The sequence below is a fragment of the Pyrus communis genome, chromosome 8 (assembly GCF_963583255.1).
Source record: "Pyrus communis chromosome 8, drPyrComm1.1, whole genome shotgun sequence".
Lineage (NCBI taxonomy): Eukaryota > Viridiplantae > Streptophyta > Magnoliopsida > Rosales > Rosaceae > Pyrus > Pyrus communis.
The window spans coordinates 3,530,494-3,548,758 of NC_084810.1; the positions used below are offsets into that span (position 1 = coordinate 3,530,494).

The 18,265-nt window shown below is 36.3% G+C and overlaps 1 protein-coding gene and 1 pseudogene across 1 annotated transcript; both read right to left on the reverse strand.

Moving 5' to 3' along the window:
• Nucleotides 1–4,492: 4,492 nt before the first annotated feature.
• LOC137741396 (F-box/FBD/LRR-repeat protein At4g26340-like) lies at nucleotides 4,493–6,253 on the reverse strand. Its single transcript, XM_068481118.1, has 3 exons — nucleotides 5,249–6,253; nucleotides 4,913–5,047; nucleotides 4,493–4,832 (listed from the first exon to the last, which is right to left on the reverse strand). The coding sequence occupies exons 1-3, from the start codon at nucleotides 6,251–6,253 to the stop codon at nucleotides 4,554–4,556; spliced, it is 1,419 nt and encodes a 472-aa protein (XP_068337219.1). The 3' UTR covers nucleotides 4,493–4,553.
• Nucleotides 6,254–6,775: 522 nt separating this feature from the next.
• LOC137741893 (putative F-box/LRR-repeat protein At5g41840) lies at nucleotides 6,776–7,957 on the reverse strand (annotated as a pseudogene).
• Nucleotides 7,958–18,265: the final 10,308 nt, after the last annotated feature.

Genomic DNA, 18,265 nt, shown 5'->3' on the forward strand with positions numbered 1-18,265 from the left:
ACCCTTGAGTTGATCTTGAAAAGAACTAGGCTTGATATAATCTTGATGAGTAAATAAATCCTTCAATCCGAGGACCCTATTCCTGATATTTAGTTGAAATCACCAATGAACTAATATCATACAAAAGATTAGAACATGCAACTTGACAATCCAACATCTTCTTGTACTTCATATTTACTTGTTTTCCCAATCTTGCAATTTAAATCCGTATTAATTTTATCACCTCCAACCATGTCAATCATAATATTTTCATATTGAAGACTACCTTGATTTTCATGGATGTATTGTTGTGAGATATCAACCTGCAAGATCTCGTCTTCCTCAATCTTTGCTTGTTTGAATTTGGATATCCCTTAGATAAATAAAAATCGTATTCATAAGGAAACAATTGTTCCACCAATAGCCGTTTCATCTTCCTCCATGTGCTGAAGTCTGATTTGCCTTCTTGTTGACGAGCTTTCTTTATACTTTCTCATGATATTTTAGTGGTACCCTTATCCATAATTTGAAGTTATCTCCACGATCCTCTTCAAAAATGACATATTATACACCCAATTTTGTCACCAAAAGATTATTTGTTGCATTTTCTGTCGCCATATCGATTGAATGTAATATTTTTCAACTTTAAATTTTCTTTTATAGAATTTAAAACATTTTATTTTCTTTATATTTTCCGTGGTATTGACATCGTAAAGAAACCCTACAATAACAAGGAAAAAAACTAATAATCATAAATAAGGGGTAAGTAGACATAAATCTCAAAGCAACTAGGAAACGATAAGTTTAAAACTGCAAACTACATTTCATACCCTTTACTACTGCGTGAAAGTTTTATTTTAATTTTTTTCATTTTGCACCATAACATTGAAAATTGTATCACTTTATTCTTCTCGACGAATAATTTGATTATCATTCAACTGATGATACGGTGAGCCTGAGATCTTATATGGGCTAAAGTGGGAGCTTCATTTGCACCACATTATTCTCAGCTTTTATTTTTTATTTTTCAGTTCAAAATAAGAAAATTGAGAACCAAAACTAAAAATAGAAATCCGTATTTTAAAAACTTGAGAAAATAGTTTACTTTTTGGTTTTTAGTTTTTGTACTTTTTTTACTTGAGAAAATAGCTCACTTTTTTGTTGCTTATAGAATTTTGCTAACCATACCAGTTACGAAAGAGGGTTTTCAAAATTTAAGTTGATAAAATCTTATCTTCAATCAATTACATGTGACAAGAAAAACTAAACAAGAAAAACTAAATGGGTTAGCTATTTTATTAATTAAAAAATAATTGGTTGAAAAATTAGACCATGTAAACTTTATTAATACATTTACGCTTAAAAACACGAGACCTGTAATATTTAAGTGTTGTTTTCTTGTTTTGATATTAATTTTTTGGTGATGCTATCCAGACACCCATTTTTACCTACCATACACATTTTGTTAATTTTTTTCTTTGATCTTCTATAATTCATTTGATCCAACGGCCGAAAATTAAGAGAGGTGTATATGGGAAGTAAAGAGGGAAGTGTCGATAGCATCACCCAAAATTTTAATGATATTTATATATAAATAGAATTTTTCATGTATTTAGTGAAATTTTTTTATACATATCAATGTATAAAAGATCGGGGGTCAGAAATAATTTTAGAGTCCCACTTAAAAAGCTCGCCTATAATCCCAAGTTTTCAGAACCGGCCTAAGGGATCAACCTGCACCACAGTACATGCCAAAATGGTATTTATATAAGAATTTATGTTTACACTCAATTTTCATTTTTTTTCTCGAACAAACGATATTATCTACACTAAGGGGATGGGGGAGTGAGCTAAGCTTGACAGTGAGCTAGCAATAATATGGTTCAACTTCACCTTTGACGAGAATCGAACCTAAGACCTCTCACTTACAAATGAACAGGAATATCACCAAACTGTAGGCCGTCTCTGAGATTTCAGGGCCCTGTGCGAAATTTATAAATCGGCCTCTCCTTAAGATATTTTAAAAAAAAAATAGAATAATGTATTGATGCTAGAAAATAATCACTTAAAAGTAAAACAAAGTTTAGCACTCACAGATTGCAAGTTTATAAATATCATTCATTATAAGTAAAAAGAGTTATAAACATAACATTAACTAAATAAGCAAAAGAAGTTCAATCTGAAATAACTAAACATTAAAAAAAAAAATCGAAACCCTAAACTTTAAAGTTTCACTTGAATATAACCCATTATTATATAATAAAATTGAAAAAAAAAAAAGAAAAAAAAAAGAAATTGTTATTGGCACTCCAAATTCCTCATTCTACACTCCAAACTTTCTATATTTAGGAAAAAAATAACCCTTATGAGGAGTGTATAATGAGATTTTTGGAGTGCCAATAATACTTCCCAAAAAATATAGCTTTTAGAGTGTTATATACACTCAAAAGCAAGTGGCCCACTACCACAGTGGTGAAGATGAGTGTTGCCTTGTACCACGGCATAAGTTCGAAACGCGTCAGCATCCTAATCTAACACATAATCTAACAAATCTATCGTTTGACAAAAAAATTATTGACAATCCAAATATCTCATTGTACTCTATATTTTTATATTTAGAAGGAAAAAAAAAAACTTTTATAAAGAATACACAATGAGAATCATCGTCAATTGTAAAAGTACAACATTTCTGAGGCCTACGTTTATCCAAAGTGTGATTTATCTAGTTTTATCCAAAAAATATATCAATTTTTGGAATTAAACCTCAGTCTCTCATGCTCTAATTTCACCTATTTCTGTTTTTATCCCCACTCATCGACTTCTCTAACTCCAAATCCCTAAGTAACGAGAAATTTTTCATTACGATCAAAATATAGGTGGTACATCATGTGTCATTATATAAATGAAGGAAAATTTTACTTTATATGTAGTTAATTATTTAACACAAGTATCACATTACTTGTATAGTGACATGTGGTGGACCGCATTATGGGGACTCCGAAATCTCTCCTAAGACCATCTCCAATGGTGACCTAAAACCTAAATTTTCCCTTTCACCCCCCCCCCCCCCAAAATCCACTCCAACCCAAAACCTAAACCCCAAAAGGAAGGCAAATACCAGCCACAATTTAGCCCACAAATTCAAGTGGGACCCGTGGATGAGAGTGAAATCTGGGCTGTGAAGCCCACACCCCAAAACCCACTCGCCCAACGTGCTACACGCGCCAAGGACCTTTCCAGTCGAGGCCCATCCACGTGGGGCTGTCCCCCTTGCGTGTCAACATCACTATAGCCCAACGGCTACTTTTCTTCATCCAACGGCCAATTTAATTGCACCGTTGGTTAATCCAACAGTCCACGTTCAAATTTTTTTTATTATTTATATATTTATTGAATCCAACAGCTTAGATCGAATATAATCAAATCTAACGATAAAAAAAAAATCTAACGGTCCAAATTTAAATCCAACAGTTAAATTAATTTTAAAAAATTATTTAACTTAAAATTCAACCAAAAACTCTATAAATACCTATATATTTGTTCAAACATCCACACAAAACTCACTTTTCCCCTACAATTCTTCCAATTTTTCTTTCTACCATTTCTTCTCATTTCCGAAATTTTCAAGATGGCAAAAGAGCATGTTAGAGGTCGTAATTGGATATTTGACGAAGATATTGCTTTATGTTTGGCATGGATTTCGGTTAGCGAAGATGGTGCCGTCGGCACCAATCAAAATAGAAAGGTTTTGTGGGGTAAAATCATTAATAAGTTCCATGAAAACTCCAACGCCGGTCGAAAGGAAGTTGGTGGTGTTTATGATCGGTGGAAGATTATCAACAAAGCGTGCACTTTGTGGAAGGGAAGCTTGGAGAGAGCCATGGTTGACATGCCTAGTGGTATTAAGTTTATGTGGTTTATCTTGATTTTCATGTATTGATTAAGTGATTTTTCAAAATTTATCGGAATTTAAATATTTTTAGGTTAAAATGTTTATAAAATTAATTTAGGATAGACTACATAAAATTTTTTTTAAAAAAAGTTAATTTTAAAAAAAATAACCTTAATTCATTCTTTGATAATGTGGGGCTAAAATTTTAAGCCAGAAGGGTTGGAGTAGAAAAGCTGTTTCTGGGCTAAAACCTAAATTTTCTGGGCTAAATATTTTTAGGTTTTAGGTCACCATTGAAGATGGTCTAAGTGTACAATAAGTCATAAATCACTTATATTGTGTGGAAAGAGTAAATTTGAGGAACAAATGGTCGACTATGATAATTCTAAAGAGGGAAATGTGAAATTTTTCGTATATGTTTGCACTCACCGTTTTGGTTCTTAATTTTGAAAATCTAAAATTTTCAATTTGAAACCCCCAGAACGAAGGAAAAGAGGAAACAAACTTTGACATTCTTTCCTCTTCCGAATTATCACACAATAGTTGTTTCGAGTGGCCAAAGGAGGAAATGCATTCCAAAGTCATTTCAAATTCAAAATTTTGAGAACAGAATCCATCGAAAACCCGACATTTGAGTTTGGAATTACAACGTCAAAATGTCCTAAAAACTACAGATTACGTTTTACACAAATTCAAGTTCGCAATCCTTAGAACCCCTTCGCTGCTTCAATTGTTTGTGAAACTCATTCTCCACTGTCATCTTTTTCAAAACTCTACCATTGTCTAACAGGTACCTTGCCACTTTCGCCTCGTGAGGGTATCCCTTGAATCCCCTGATCATGATACTCTCGAGGTGTGATGTGAGACAAATTGGGACAGATTCTGGTCTACTCCATTGATCCTCCGAGTATAAGACACATTCGAAGTACGATTCCTCGTAGTCATCGATGCAATCCTGGTCCTGAAAAGAATGAAGTAAGTGAGAATAGTAAAGAAAACTGCACGTCGGTATGAATTAGCATGAGTGGAAATACATCTTACATCTTCATGTTCTATGACTAGAGATTCCAGATTGGGTGATTTGTTGAGAAACTCTGTTAGCAAATCCCAGTAATAGCAATCACGAATAACCAGCTTCAATTCCCTCAGTTTATCAAATGCAGGCAGACAACCCTCCTTTGTGAAGAATAAAATATCAATCAAACAGAAACTCATGAAGCATTACATGTTATTTCATCTCATAAATTGGCAAAATGGAAGAAATGCTTAAATTCATTCCCGTATGCAATTTAGAATTTCATACAAGGAAATGTGCATGTAGTTTGCGAGTGGAGGGAATACACTATGAACCATACAAGTTAGGGTATACACACGTACCTTAAGAGAATGAACTGCAATGGAGAGATGTTTAACATTATAAAATGGCTCCAGAAGCGCAGGTGCATGTTCGGACACGTAATTATGGTATGAACCATAATGAACACAGAGGTCAACACTGCCTTTGACCAGGGAATGTACATTCTCAAACGAATACATTGGCAAAGAGTCATGCTTGATGTCAATGCTTTCAAGCTTTGGGGCATTAATAGAAATACTGTAACTTGGACCATCACCTTTCCCGTAATCACGAAATAAGATCATTTTTAACATCTTCAGTTCAGGCGCAGAGACCTTAAACTTCAAAGCTATAGTTTGTGAAACAACATCCGAAACAATTCCACTTATACATAAAACTTGAAGTATAGGGCAGCATGAAAAAAGCTTTTCCATTGAGTCGTCTCGAGGATATTCAACTTTGACATCAAGGGACTTGAGACTTGGGAAACAGCCAGATGTAGGAGGAGCATATGATATACAATTTGACATCACCTTGAAATCCACGAGTGTTGTGCACAAGAAAACGCATTTAGGCAACTCCAAGGTCGGGCCATCTTCATTAACCTTATAAATTGCTTTAATACGAAGATCAAGTTCAACAACATTATGCCTAATAGCAGTGAGAATCCAACTAGCAACAAGTGAGACATCCTGAGCACGACAATAACAATGAAGACGCAACCTCCGAATATCTGACGAGTCACGAAGAGAAAGCACACCATGGACAAACCTCAAAAGATCAACATGGTCAGACAGATATTTATCTTTCCACGTACCAGGAGTTGGTGTTTTAATCGTATTTATAGCCCAAACAGCAGACAGTTCTTCGAACACAAAATCTAGTTCGGGGACAGAAGCCCAATATTTCTTCCATCTTTTAGACAAAATAGTGGTCCTAAAAGCATATTTTCTTGGAAGGAATGAGAGTATTCGACTTAGAAATTCATGTGGCAGTTCACTAATCCTATCTGTAATCATGCCTTGAAGTTTTGATGTGGAACCCATTGATTTATATGTGCCTGTAAATTTCAAAGGAAAAATGAAACTCTACTTTCTAGATATGATATAATCCATGAAATTCTACTTTCTACTTGAAAACAAACAGACCCAACAAGAAAATAATCAACTCACCAGAACCCAGGAAATCACTTCTCCATTTTCTCGGTGACCAAACAGATGATAATAAGGAAGAGGAGAGAAGGGTTGTGAAGAAGAAGAGTACCTCAAATGTTCTGAAATTAAGAAATTGAGAAGATCAACTGCATTCAGAACGACTGCGCTCCGACCTTTTACGTTAATCATTTCTATTAATCATTTCTGAGCTTTCTTTTTTCTCGGTAACCAAACAGATGATAAGGAAGTAAAAAGAAGGGTTTATGAAGAAGTAAAGTACCTCAAATCTTCTGAAATCAAGAAATTGTGAAGCTCAATTGCATCCAAAACGACTGCTTTTCCGCTGCTAACTCACACTCTTTCAAGAAGCTTTGGTTTGGGCGGGGTTTGTTCTCGCTTCTCAGGCCTGTGCATCTAACCGCCTTTCCAGTAATAGCAATCACGAAGAACCAGCTTTAATTCACGCAGTTTATCAAATGCAGGCAGACAACCCTCCATGAACGATAAAATATCGATCAAACATAAACTCATGATGCGTTATACCTATTTCATATTATAAATTGGCAAAATGGAAGAAATGCTTTAATTCTTTCCCTCGTGCAGTTAGAATTTAATGGGGGAAACATGCACACACTTTACAAATGAAGAGAACAAACAGTAAAACAAACGAGTTAAGGCAGATTCTTACCTTAAGAGAATGAACTGAAAAAGACAGATGTTTAACGTTGGAAAATGGCTCCAGAAGTGCAGGTGCTCGGTTAAAAATGTAATCCTCATCTTCCCCAAAATGACGACAGATATCAAGACTGCCTTTGACCAGCGATTGTACATTTTCAAACGAATAGTTTGGCAAATAGTCATGCTTGATGTCAATGTTTTCAAGCTTTGGGGCGTTAACAAAAATATTGTAGTTAGGACCATCACCAACAAAGTCATCATCGCAAATCAAGTTCATTCTTAACTTCTTAAGTGTGGGCGCAACAATCTTAAAAGTGAAAGCCATATCACCTGAAACAATTCCATCAATGGATAAATCTTCTAGTACAGGGCAGCATGTAAAAAGCTTTTCCATTGAGCCAGCATGAAGACATACAACTTTGACATCAAGGAACTTGAGACTTGGAAAACAGCCTGATGTCGGAGGAACAGGTAATACAATTTGACTTCACCTCCAAACCTACCAACGTTTTGCTCATGAAAATACATTGAGGCAACTCCAACTTGGGGAAATTATCATCATCAGTATAAAGCGCTTTAACACGAAGATTGAGCTCAACAACATTATTGGTAGTGGCAATGCGAATGCACTGAGCAATACAAGAGATGTCCTCAGCATGACAGTAACAATGAAGATACAAATTTTGAATCTTTGACAACGAGAAGTACACGGTAGACAAAATCCAAGAAAAGATTATGGTGAAGCAGATACTTGTCTTTCCAGGTACTAGACATTTCTTCTAATACGAAATCAAGATTGGGGACAGAAGCCCATATCCTCTTCCATCTTTCAGATAGAATGCTGGTCCTCATAGCATATTTTGTTGGAACAAAGGAGAGTATGTGAGAAAGACAAGGAGAATTAAGTTTTTCTAACATTGGTGCGGCGCAGAGAATATTAAGTTTTTTTAACATTGGCAAGGGCAAGCAAAGAAGAGTGCTAGGGGAGGGAGAACAAATATCCTCTAGTTTTCTCTCTTTCTTGTAGGGACAAATAATTACCCTCCGAAGTTGATTTAAACCCCTACTTAAGGTAGGCTTAAATAGGCTTTGGAGGCGATTTATTTCCTTTTCCTAAAAGAATCTAATTTTGAGTCGAAGTAAGAATCTAAATCAAAGCTAGAGATCTCTACACCTGCTAAATAATCAAGAAAATTATGGAGGCGACACATGTACTTTTGGGTGTAAAAGGACAATATTACCCTCAAGGCATACTAGAATTTCTACGCCCAAGCAGCAGACAATCATGGCACAATCAAGGTCAAAAGTGATCAAAATAGGTATTTATTCAAAACCTATTTCATCCATCCTTATCAAATCCTTCCCACAAGGTAACCTTCAATTATTCATTCAAAATAGAATTAATTAACTAAATTAATTGATTAATTTCCTATCATTGCAATATATTATTTTGTCATAATATCTTGCAATTACACCCAAAAACCACCATATGTGGCCATTTCCCATCTCTCAAAAGGGGGTCGGCCACACCCCTATAAATACCACCTCATTTCTCCAAAAACCTAATTCCAACTCTTTTGCAAAATTCTCCAAATTTCTCTAAACACTTTTCCCTCAAATTCTAACTTTGGCATCAAAGGTTCTTCGGCCAAAGTACCCCCTCCCATTCATCATGGGCGCGTGAGGCTCTTGGCCTTGACCTAAGGTGTTAATTGTTTTGCAGGCGCATTTTCGTCCAAGAAGAAGAAGACGGAAATTTGCATCCACTAGACACCTACTCACATATTCAACGATATTATAAAAAACCTAACTGTTTTCAAATTATAGTTTATTAAAAAGGCAATAGATACAAGAAGTGAAGTCCTTATAAGATTAGTTCAAATGGAGAGGTAGGATTACGGTTAAACTATATATGTTTCGGATTTTCACTTCAATTGTAACTAAAACATAAGGAGTAGTGTCCAACTATATATTAATGTTAGCTAGCTAGGGTTTTTTCCACGTGCGCACTTGCATTGCCAAGGTTCGGTTTTTTTGTTTTGAGTGTGTGCCAAATCATCAATGTCAATTCATGATGATCAACTGTTTTAGCACTTGATTGCTAAAGAGATCCTTTAATCTGGTCCTGATCTCGTCTCTTTCAACGGAACAACAAGAAGAAATGAATTCTCAGAAAGAAAGAGAAAGATTCTCTGTATTTTAACTATGTAATTCTCGATCACACTTACAAATGATATACCTCGATAGCTATTTATGCGAGCAGATTAATGACTTAGAGACTAGGTCACCAAGCCATTCACTTAACTACTAACAAACTATTACACCGGATGGTGACACATGTCACTTAATAGTCTCTTTGTTCTCTTGCATGGTTCATTGAGTCAAGCCATAGATCCACACTGAACGGGTTGTTAACTACATTGAATTATTTGAGAATTGAAGAGAAAATGGAGAAGAAAAAGTAACTGAGAAAGAGTAACTAGAAAGAATTTAGCGAGAGAGTTTAGAGAGAGAAATATGAGACTTGTATTAACTAAACAGAAAGACTACACAACTCTATTTTTATACTAGAAAACCTAACAACTATAACCAAATACTAACAACTTGTTAACTGTATTGCTAACTATATTTCTAACTGTATTGCTGACTTGTACCGTAAATACGGGTGAGCATATACAATTAGCAGGAGATGTATAATTGTTATTGCCAATATAACAAACACAATACTGTATATATATTAATGCATATTGTTGGATTTCAATAAATATGCTAATAAGTTTGCTGACCAAACACTTTGTCTCATTACACATTTGAGTTATTATTTGTTAATAAAACCAAATGAAGTTCAAAATTGTTCCACGGTTGGACGCTAGAAGGGGAGACTTCAACTTAAAAATATATATAAATCATCCTCCTCGTCAAACATGAAGTACCAATCGAATCAAATCATGCGTACAAATTTACCAAATTTACAAAAGAGTTGGTAAAATTTTATCATTTGAGCTGCTGAATCCATTCTGCTCCTCATCCGTCACGGCATATTTTTCAGGTGATTCATTGATTTGTCCACCACTGCCTGTACTAAGACCTGGCCTTGTGTCTCCAGAAGCACATCTTCTAAACAAACGGAAAAAATTGAAGATTAATTGAAGTAAAAACGAAAGTAACAATGCACCTTAATATTTTCTATGATTGTCAACTTAAGGTTCTTTAATTTTATGATACAATCAAATCATTCATTTTTTGCAAGTTATTATCGTTTTCGTTGATGTTTCTCTTTGGGGGTTTTGGCTTAGTCATATGTTTTCCTATTTCTTTTTTTTCTGTTAATAAAACTTATTAATGGGGAGGAGGGACGGGCAGAAGATTTCTAGGTGTAATAGTCATCTTCCCCTCGAGAAAGGGTAGGTTCCTCGCACGCGACCTGCCAAGAGTTAATCTCGTCTAATATTTTTCTACTTAAAATTTATCAAAAAAACAGGATAGCATAGAAATGTTATAATACGAACAATCTCGCCTAGTCTCACATAATCTTTCTCCACTATTGTGGCATTGTTTCACCATAGAAACGTTATAATACAAACAATGTCATATTACCTTTTCTATGGTGGAAACATTCCTTCAATTTGGAGACCATTTAGTCATCGCTATCAATCAAAGAAATTGATGGTTTATCATGAGGTTGCTACTTGTTACTATAATTGTCGATTCGTTCGACATATATAGATGGATAAATGGTCTTTAAATCAAATTAATTTTTTGAAAGTCGATCATCTTTAGATGATGATAATAAAGAGAATAAATAGTTTTAATCATTTTCATTAATTATATTGTAAAATGAAGTAACGAGTGGGGAAGGACCCAAGAATGAGGGTTTAAAATGTTCCAACCTATCTCAAGTCATATTTATTGTAAATACCTAAAATTAACTTATGTGGATTAAAATATGGCGATTCTAACTCTATAAATAACAAGAAATTGGGAAGAAAAAAAATCAACCAAAAGAAAAGATAGGGGAAATTGATATATATAGAAAGAGGAATCAACTTACACAGTAAGAAATTTCCATTGCATGGCCTTCAACATGGGTATTTGGAGCATGGCCTTTGACATGAAGCCTCTAACAACAGCCATATGTTAGCAACTACAGATGGTTCTTACTTCTATTGCTAATTCAAAGTTTGCTCCAAGTTATTTCATCTCTTGACTTGAGCCCAAATGTTAGATTTATAGGCTACTAGCAACCAGCAAAGTCGACTAACAAGACAACCGTTATAAAAAAGAATAAAAATGTAGCACTACCATATACAAAAATAATTGATAAAAAAAAATTAAAAAAAAATAAAACTATCGTTTTTGATATATTGAACATCCTTAAGAAAAATAAATCATCAGTGATCAAAGTGAACCTAATTAAGTTGGCATGTATATATACTGTGGTCCTCAAGTTGTTTTCCCATTGACGACCAAGTTTTTATTTAAAACAAATGGAGTTGGCAGCTGATTAACAAGGATTCAGTCTTCAGACTTGAATTGGCCAGAGTCATAGACTATAGGAAGACCTGACTTCTCTCTCTCTCTCTCTCTCTCTCTCTCTGTGCCTGTGGAACTTATATGAATTCACATGTGTGCGCGACTTTGATTAGTCCTTCCCAAGTTTTTAAAATCCCACAACAGTGACTTCTTGTTGAAGATCATTTGATCGTCTTAACTTCGTCTCTTTGATTGTTTTGGAGCACGATTTCTTACAAGAAGAAATATCGCCAAAGATTTCTAACAAGATTCTGTTGGCGGAACAACAATCAGTATCAATTAATTTAATGGAAAATAAAATCTAATACAACAAAATAATACTACGAAATAGATACGTAAATAATCATAGAGAATAAAAATATGAAACACAATGAACTAATGGAGTTTGCAAATAGAGGCTTGCGTATTTGCAATGTTCTTGAAACAGAATTTCGCCTCGGTGCTTGTAGTTTTGCTGACGTCTACTCCATTAGGATTCAACAATGAAACTTTAATTCTGGCGAACTTTTGTCTGTTTCCGTTTCTTTCAGGAAGTTTGTATAAATGAATATTGCAAATTGACGTATGAAATGCATGTGCAAGTTAGAAATATATAGGCAGTCTGATGCCTTTTCACAAGAAGTATCACTATTTGATTCAAATTCATACAGACACAACTGTTTGAAATAATCTGTAAGTTTAAAAATAATTTAGTTAAACATTTAACCAATTAACGTCATAATCCAGAAAAAGGACGTAACCGAAATTTGTAACTTTGTTGTCCGAGTTTCGAATTGGACCTATGATACCTTTTTCAGAAAAGAAACAACACCACACGTCATAGCTTTGCCATGACGTACGATAGATTTTGGTCATCTGAGGTCGTGTATTAGTCCAAAAACGTATTTAAAGTTATGTAACAAAAATTGGACTTCCATTTCACATCCGTTGTTTGTTCTAGATACTCCCGAACCTTTCCAAAGTTGAAATTTTAACTCAAACATTGTTCTTCAACACGAACAGGTTCCACACGCCTAGGAATTCCAAGTAACGGCCACCAATCAAATGTGGGGGAGGGCCACCTGCATATGACACATCTAAGCTCAAATCATTGTTTTGCAGGATATCTCTTGTGCTTCAAGTGGTATTGCTTGCATACCTTTCATTAAAGCCAACCCCTAGCTTTTATCATCGTGAAGCTTAGGAACCAAGCTCCGCCAACCTCAGATTTTAGCCCCTCAATGCATTGCGCACGCACTTTGTGCATGAGCAAGGTTATAAAACGCATTAACCGCTAGTTGGACGGCGGGTAGATGTCTAACGCCCAGAAGTTTAGTCGGGAGCTTTGGCATTTTTTTTAATTTTAACTAAACTTATTTTATAACATATAAAAAAATGTCTTTACACTTTATATATATATATATATATATATATATATATATAATTGTATTGGAATACATAATGATATATAAATTATAAAGTATTAGAACATATTGAAAACATGGGGAACATCCAAGCATCCAACAAGTCTTTTAAATTGATTGAAAAAATAAAAGTTATCTATTTTTTGTTTAAGTAAGAAACGTGACCTAAGCAACTCAAGTAGGTGCCTAGATAAGTTTAGACGCACTTTCTTAATTTTTAAATGCATGAGAATTAATCATATCGGTAATCAACTTGCTAGAGCATAGGTAGGACCTAGACAACCCTAAACGGGGATTTTTAGAAGGGTAGGTGAGTGGGGGTTGCTTGCTACGCAGTTCCCAAGTAAGCCACAACACCCCCTTTTTATGCACACTCGCTTATACCGTTATCGATTCACAACTACCTTGGGCAAACCTCTCGTCCTTCCTTGGACTTTTATCTTAGGTCACCTTCACGCTAACCTTCTTCAGCCCACTAGTAATAAAAAAAAAACTAGTCTCCCACAGGTTGTATGAATGCATGATTCAGTCAAGCCACATGTTCACACTGGAAAAAAATATATATCACAATTAAGCTGTACGTTCCAGCTTTGGTATTTTCTTTAGCTAGAGATGATAATTGATAGCTATTCCGAACTGCAATACAATAAAATTCCAGTCGCTAAATTTTTTTACTAAATAATTTCTCAAAGGTTAGGATTTGGACATACTTATCCCCTTTTAATTTTGTTTTGCATTGACTGAGGTTTAATTACACCAAGAATGTCTACGACTTTGAAACTAACTAGCTAATAGGTTGTTTCCATTAAACTCAGTCAAGCTAGATTTTTCTCTCCTGGTCACGTCCGAGATGTTTCGGATAAACAAATTTTAGTCTATCTTGAATCTTGACTGAGTTGTGTAAAGCTTCTTCTATTGCTCTAGCATCTTCCTTCGTATCCATGGGTGTGAATACGGTTGGGCTTGCTAAGGGTAAACTAGGTCCTGTAGCTTGTGGCGTACGCCCCCTTATTAGTTTGCGTATCAGCACTCAATATATAATATTTTGCTATAATATTAAACTGAAAATATAAATCACATTTGTGTATACGAATGAAATACTTCTGGTTCCACCACTGCATAAAACACTTAACATGCTTGATCATTATTTATAAAACACGTCTGCAAGCTAAAACACACTAACCAAATTACACTTTCAAACACAAACACACCACACAAACACAAACACAAACACAAAAACAAACATCTAAGCTATGAGGGACGGAAGACTTAAATCCATCACAGACTCCACACAGCTGGTCACTTAATTAAAAAAGAGTAACTTATATGTATAGTACTCAACCAGTAGACCCAGTCTTTGTTGTAGTTTTGGCATCTCCGTTAGTTTGCTTGCCATCGTTCTGATCAGTCTTTGAGCTGCTGATTTGATCAGAAACATTCCGTTCCCTCAACTTCGTCGTCCCATTAATTTTCCCACCGCCCCCTTTGCTGATCGGTGGCCTGCTTTTACCTCCACATCTTAAGATCAATAACAAATAAATACTAAAACGTTAATTTCTCCATAATATTATAATAGATTTTTTAAAGAATAGTACTTCATAATTATATAAACGTACACCAAACAAAGAAAACAATATTCTCACGAGGGAATTGACTGCCGCACAAGGTTTCATTTTTGTGCACTCTTGATTATTTCCACCTCTTAGCAATCCTTTGATTTGTTTCATCAAAAGACTAGAAATAACCATGAATGTTTAAATAAAGAAAACGGATGAGCGGAAATCACTTCCGTCGAATACAAAATTGTAATTACCAATCTTATACATGCAAATTATAATGAAACCACCATACTTTATGGAGTGACTAATATTCCTGCGGGCGTACATGCGGTCGTAATGCGTGATCTGCGGCCTGCACATATATAATCCAATACAATCATATAAATAATTGGTAACATAATTCACAAATAAATGATGATTTCTATTTCTTGCAAAGATATATTGCTAATTAAACAAACAAATTATGTGCTTACAAAAGAAATTAAATTTCATTATCACTTACGTATTCACAGGTCGATGTCGGTAGGACTCGCAACTGGAAATTTGGACGATGTTGGTCTTTGGCATGACGATGAAACCACGCACAGTTTGAGCCATGATCTTAGTAATTTAGAGAGATTAGTTTACTAACTGTGTGTGTTTCTGAGTGTGAGACTGAAAGTCTGAAGTTTATAAAGATTGAGCATGCATGGCACAATATATAATGCAACTTTTACTATTATTACAACTTTGATTCTGCTTTATTTTTGCCCCATTTTTTTCCTTCTTATCCCTATAGGCTATAGGACATGGAGGTAAAGATAAGGGCTTATATAGTCTTTGTCCATAATTGAGTTGGATCCTCAATCAAAGGCTTGTATAGGCATTCTTTATTTGAGCAGAGAATATATGGTCACACAGTTATTCGATCAACCCGTTCAATATACGGGTGGGACGACTTCGACTATGCCTTTCCCAACCTTTTTCTAGGGTTCGTGCATGGTTTACATTTTGAAGTGCTAGCAATCTTTGTATTTAAACTTTTTCATGTCTTGCCACTTAGTATTACGGTTTAGTGATATTCCTCTTCACTTATAAGTGTAAGGTCTTAGGTTCGATTCTTGTCAAAGGTGAATTTAAACCACATTATTGCTAGCCCATTATGAGGTTACGTCCATCCCCTTCCCTTAGTGTAGATAATATCTTTGCTAAAAAAAATTAAAAAAAAACATTTTCACTTATTCAAATGAACATGAAAATTAGGATAGAAATTGTGGATGCAAATTTCCGCCTTCTCCTTATTGGACAAAATTCCACCTGCAAAACAATTAACACCTAAAGTCAAGGCCAAGAGCCACACGCACCCACGATGAATGGGGGGGCTTTGGCCGAAGAACATCTGATGCCAAAGTTAGAATTTTGAGGGAAAAGTGTTTGGAGAATTTAGAAAATTTTGCAAGAGGATTCAACTTAGGTTTTTTGAGAAAATGGGGTGGTATTTATAAGAGTGTGGCCAACCCCTTTAGGAGAGATGGGAACCGGCCACTTTAGTGGTTTTTTGGATGTAATTAAAAACTTGTTCCCCCTTCCCTAGCACCCTTCTTTGCTTGCCCGTGCAAAGAACCATCTTCCATTGATTTCTTTGTCTTCTCCGTGCCGCACCGATGTAAGAAAAACTTAATTCTCCTTGTCTTCTTCTTGGGTGGTGCTACCATTGGAAAGCCGTCGGGGTGGTGCGACACGTCGGTTGTCAGAGGCCAGGAGTTGACTTAGCATGGACCAAGAAAGAGGTGTGGTAGGGGCCATTTGCTTTTGCTGCTCAGCTTGACTGGAGCCAAGGACTGGCTCGGCATGGACCGAGGAAGTGGGGTGGCGTAGCATGGGCCACGGTTTAGGCTAACACGTTTGGGCTGCTTGCCAAAAATGAGGAAATTGCTTGAGTTTGATTTCTCAACTGCAGTAGATGGAGCAGTCAAGGATAGAGTTACCAAGATCGGAGCTGTTGAAGATGAAGTGTCGAATAAGCGAACTGTTGGGTGCAAAGTGGCTGTTGTCCCCTGACCATTTGTTGCTTAGTTGGTCTTCAAGCATTTGATCTTTTGAGCTATGTGGCATTCTCGCACTCGAGAGCTTACCCAAATGGGTGTCAACGAATTAGTTTACCCTATTGCACTGGAGAGTAATTAGTTTACCCTCTCGCACTGGAGAGCTTACCTATATGGGTGTCAGGTAATTGGTTTACCCTCTCATATTGAGGAGCAATTAGTTTATCCTCTCGCACTGGAGAACGGACCCTTTTGGGTGTCGGGGAATTGGTTTACCCTCTTGCACTGGAGATCAATTAGTTTATCTTCTCATACTGGAGAGCAAACCCAGGTGGAGGTTTGATCAGTTGTTGTAGACAACAGTTGAGCCAAGCTTCTGAGTAACTTCTTGAATCTTCATTGAGAATAAAGAAACAAATCAACTTTGCTGGAAGGTAGAAACTGCATAAAAAACTGGATAATCTTCACCTTGCGAGGCCATGTTCATCGAGTTGCTTGAGACTTCGAACTTATTTAGAGAAGCCCTAACGAGGTTCAGGGGGTGATGGAGACTTCCTATGCTTGTACAGGCTGTATCGTTGACCTGTCAAGATACTCATCACACCAGCCCTCATTTGTCAGCTTCTCAAGGTATTGCTTCCACTTTAGGTAGCTATTGGTAGTGTGGCCCAGTCCTTGATGGAATGCGCAATACTTTGTATGATTCAGCTTAGTAAGATCGGTTTTCATGGGTGGCGGCAGTTCGAACCAAGGTTTGTTCTTGAGCTTGCAGAGAATTTGGATGATTGGAACTGTGAACTTTGTGAATGTTTCGGGCACTAAGTCTTCTTTGGTCGGGGAACGTTGTCACATCCCCGCCCGGGGCGGACCACTTCCCGGGCTCGCTCCACCACCGTAGCACGATATTGTCCGCTTTGGGCCCCGACCACGCCCTCACGGTTTTATTTTTTGGGAACTCACACGAGAACTTCCCGATAGGTCACCCATCCTGGGAATGCTCTCGTACGCTACTCGCTTAACTTCGAAGTTCCCATGGAACCCGAAGCCAGTGAGCTCCCAAAAGGCCTCGTGCTAGGTAGGGATGGGAATATACATATAAGGATCACTCCCCTGGGAGATGTGGGATGTTACAAACGTTCCATGCGTTTCTTTTCCGACTCATTTTTGTTAGACTGCTTGGCCTCGTCGCATAGTGCGTGCTTTTCCGCCAAAGCATACGAAGCTGCTAAAGTTAGTTCTTCTCCCATGATCAGTTTTTTAAATAAAAGGTGTTCGGTGGAAAGCCCATTTCTGAATGTTGCCGTTGTTATGTCCTCGTTATAGCTAATAATCTTGGCCTTCTCCATTTTGAACCTCTTGACATAGTCGCAAATTGTCTCCCTATGGTCTTTTATGATGCTGAAGAGATGGTCAGATGTCTTTTTGATTGAGCGGTTAGACGAATACTCTTTAGTGAAAACTAAGGAAAGTTCGTTGAAACTCCGAATCAACTGCGGTGGTAGGGTGTGAAACCAATCTTGCGCCTTGTCGTTCCTAAAGAGGATCATGGTACTACGGTAGTGCTTGAGATGTCAATCTGGATTTTCGCCTCCTTTGTACGGAGTGAAATGAGGCATAGTGAATCCGAGAGGTGGATCTGTCCGCTCGATCTCATATGTGAATGGTGACATGCTTATATTGGTCATGTCTCGTCCAAGCGCATCGTCA

Coding starts and splice junctions, on each gene's coding strand:
- LOC137741396 (XM_068481118.1), bottom strand. CDS start 6,253: ATGGGTTCCACATCAAAACTTCAAGGCATGATTACAGATAGGATTAGT. Junction 5,048..5,248: donor TTGCAGTTCATTCTCTTAAG/GTACGTGTGTAT, acceptor TTCTTCACAAAG/GAGGGTTGTCTGCCTGCATT. Junction 4,833..4,912: donor TAGTCATAGAACATGAAGAT/GTAAGATGTATT, acceptor CATTCTTTTCAG/GACCAGGATTGCATCGATGA.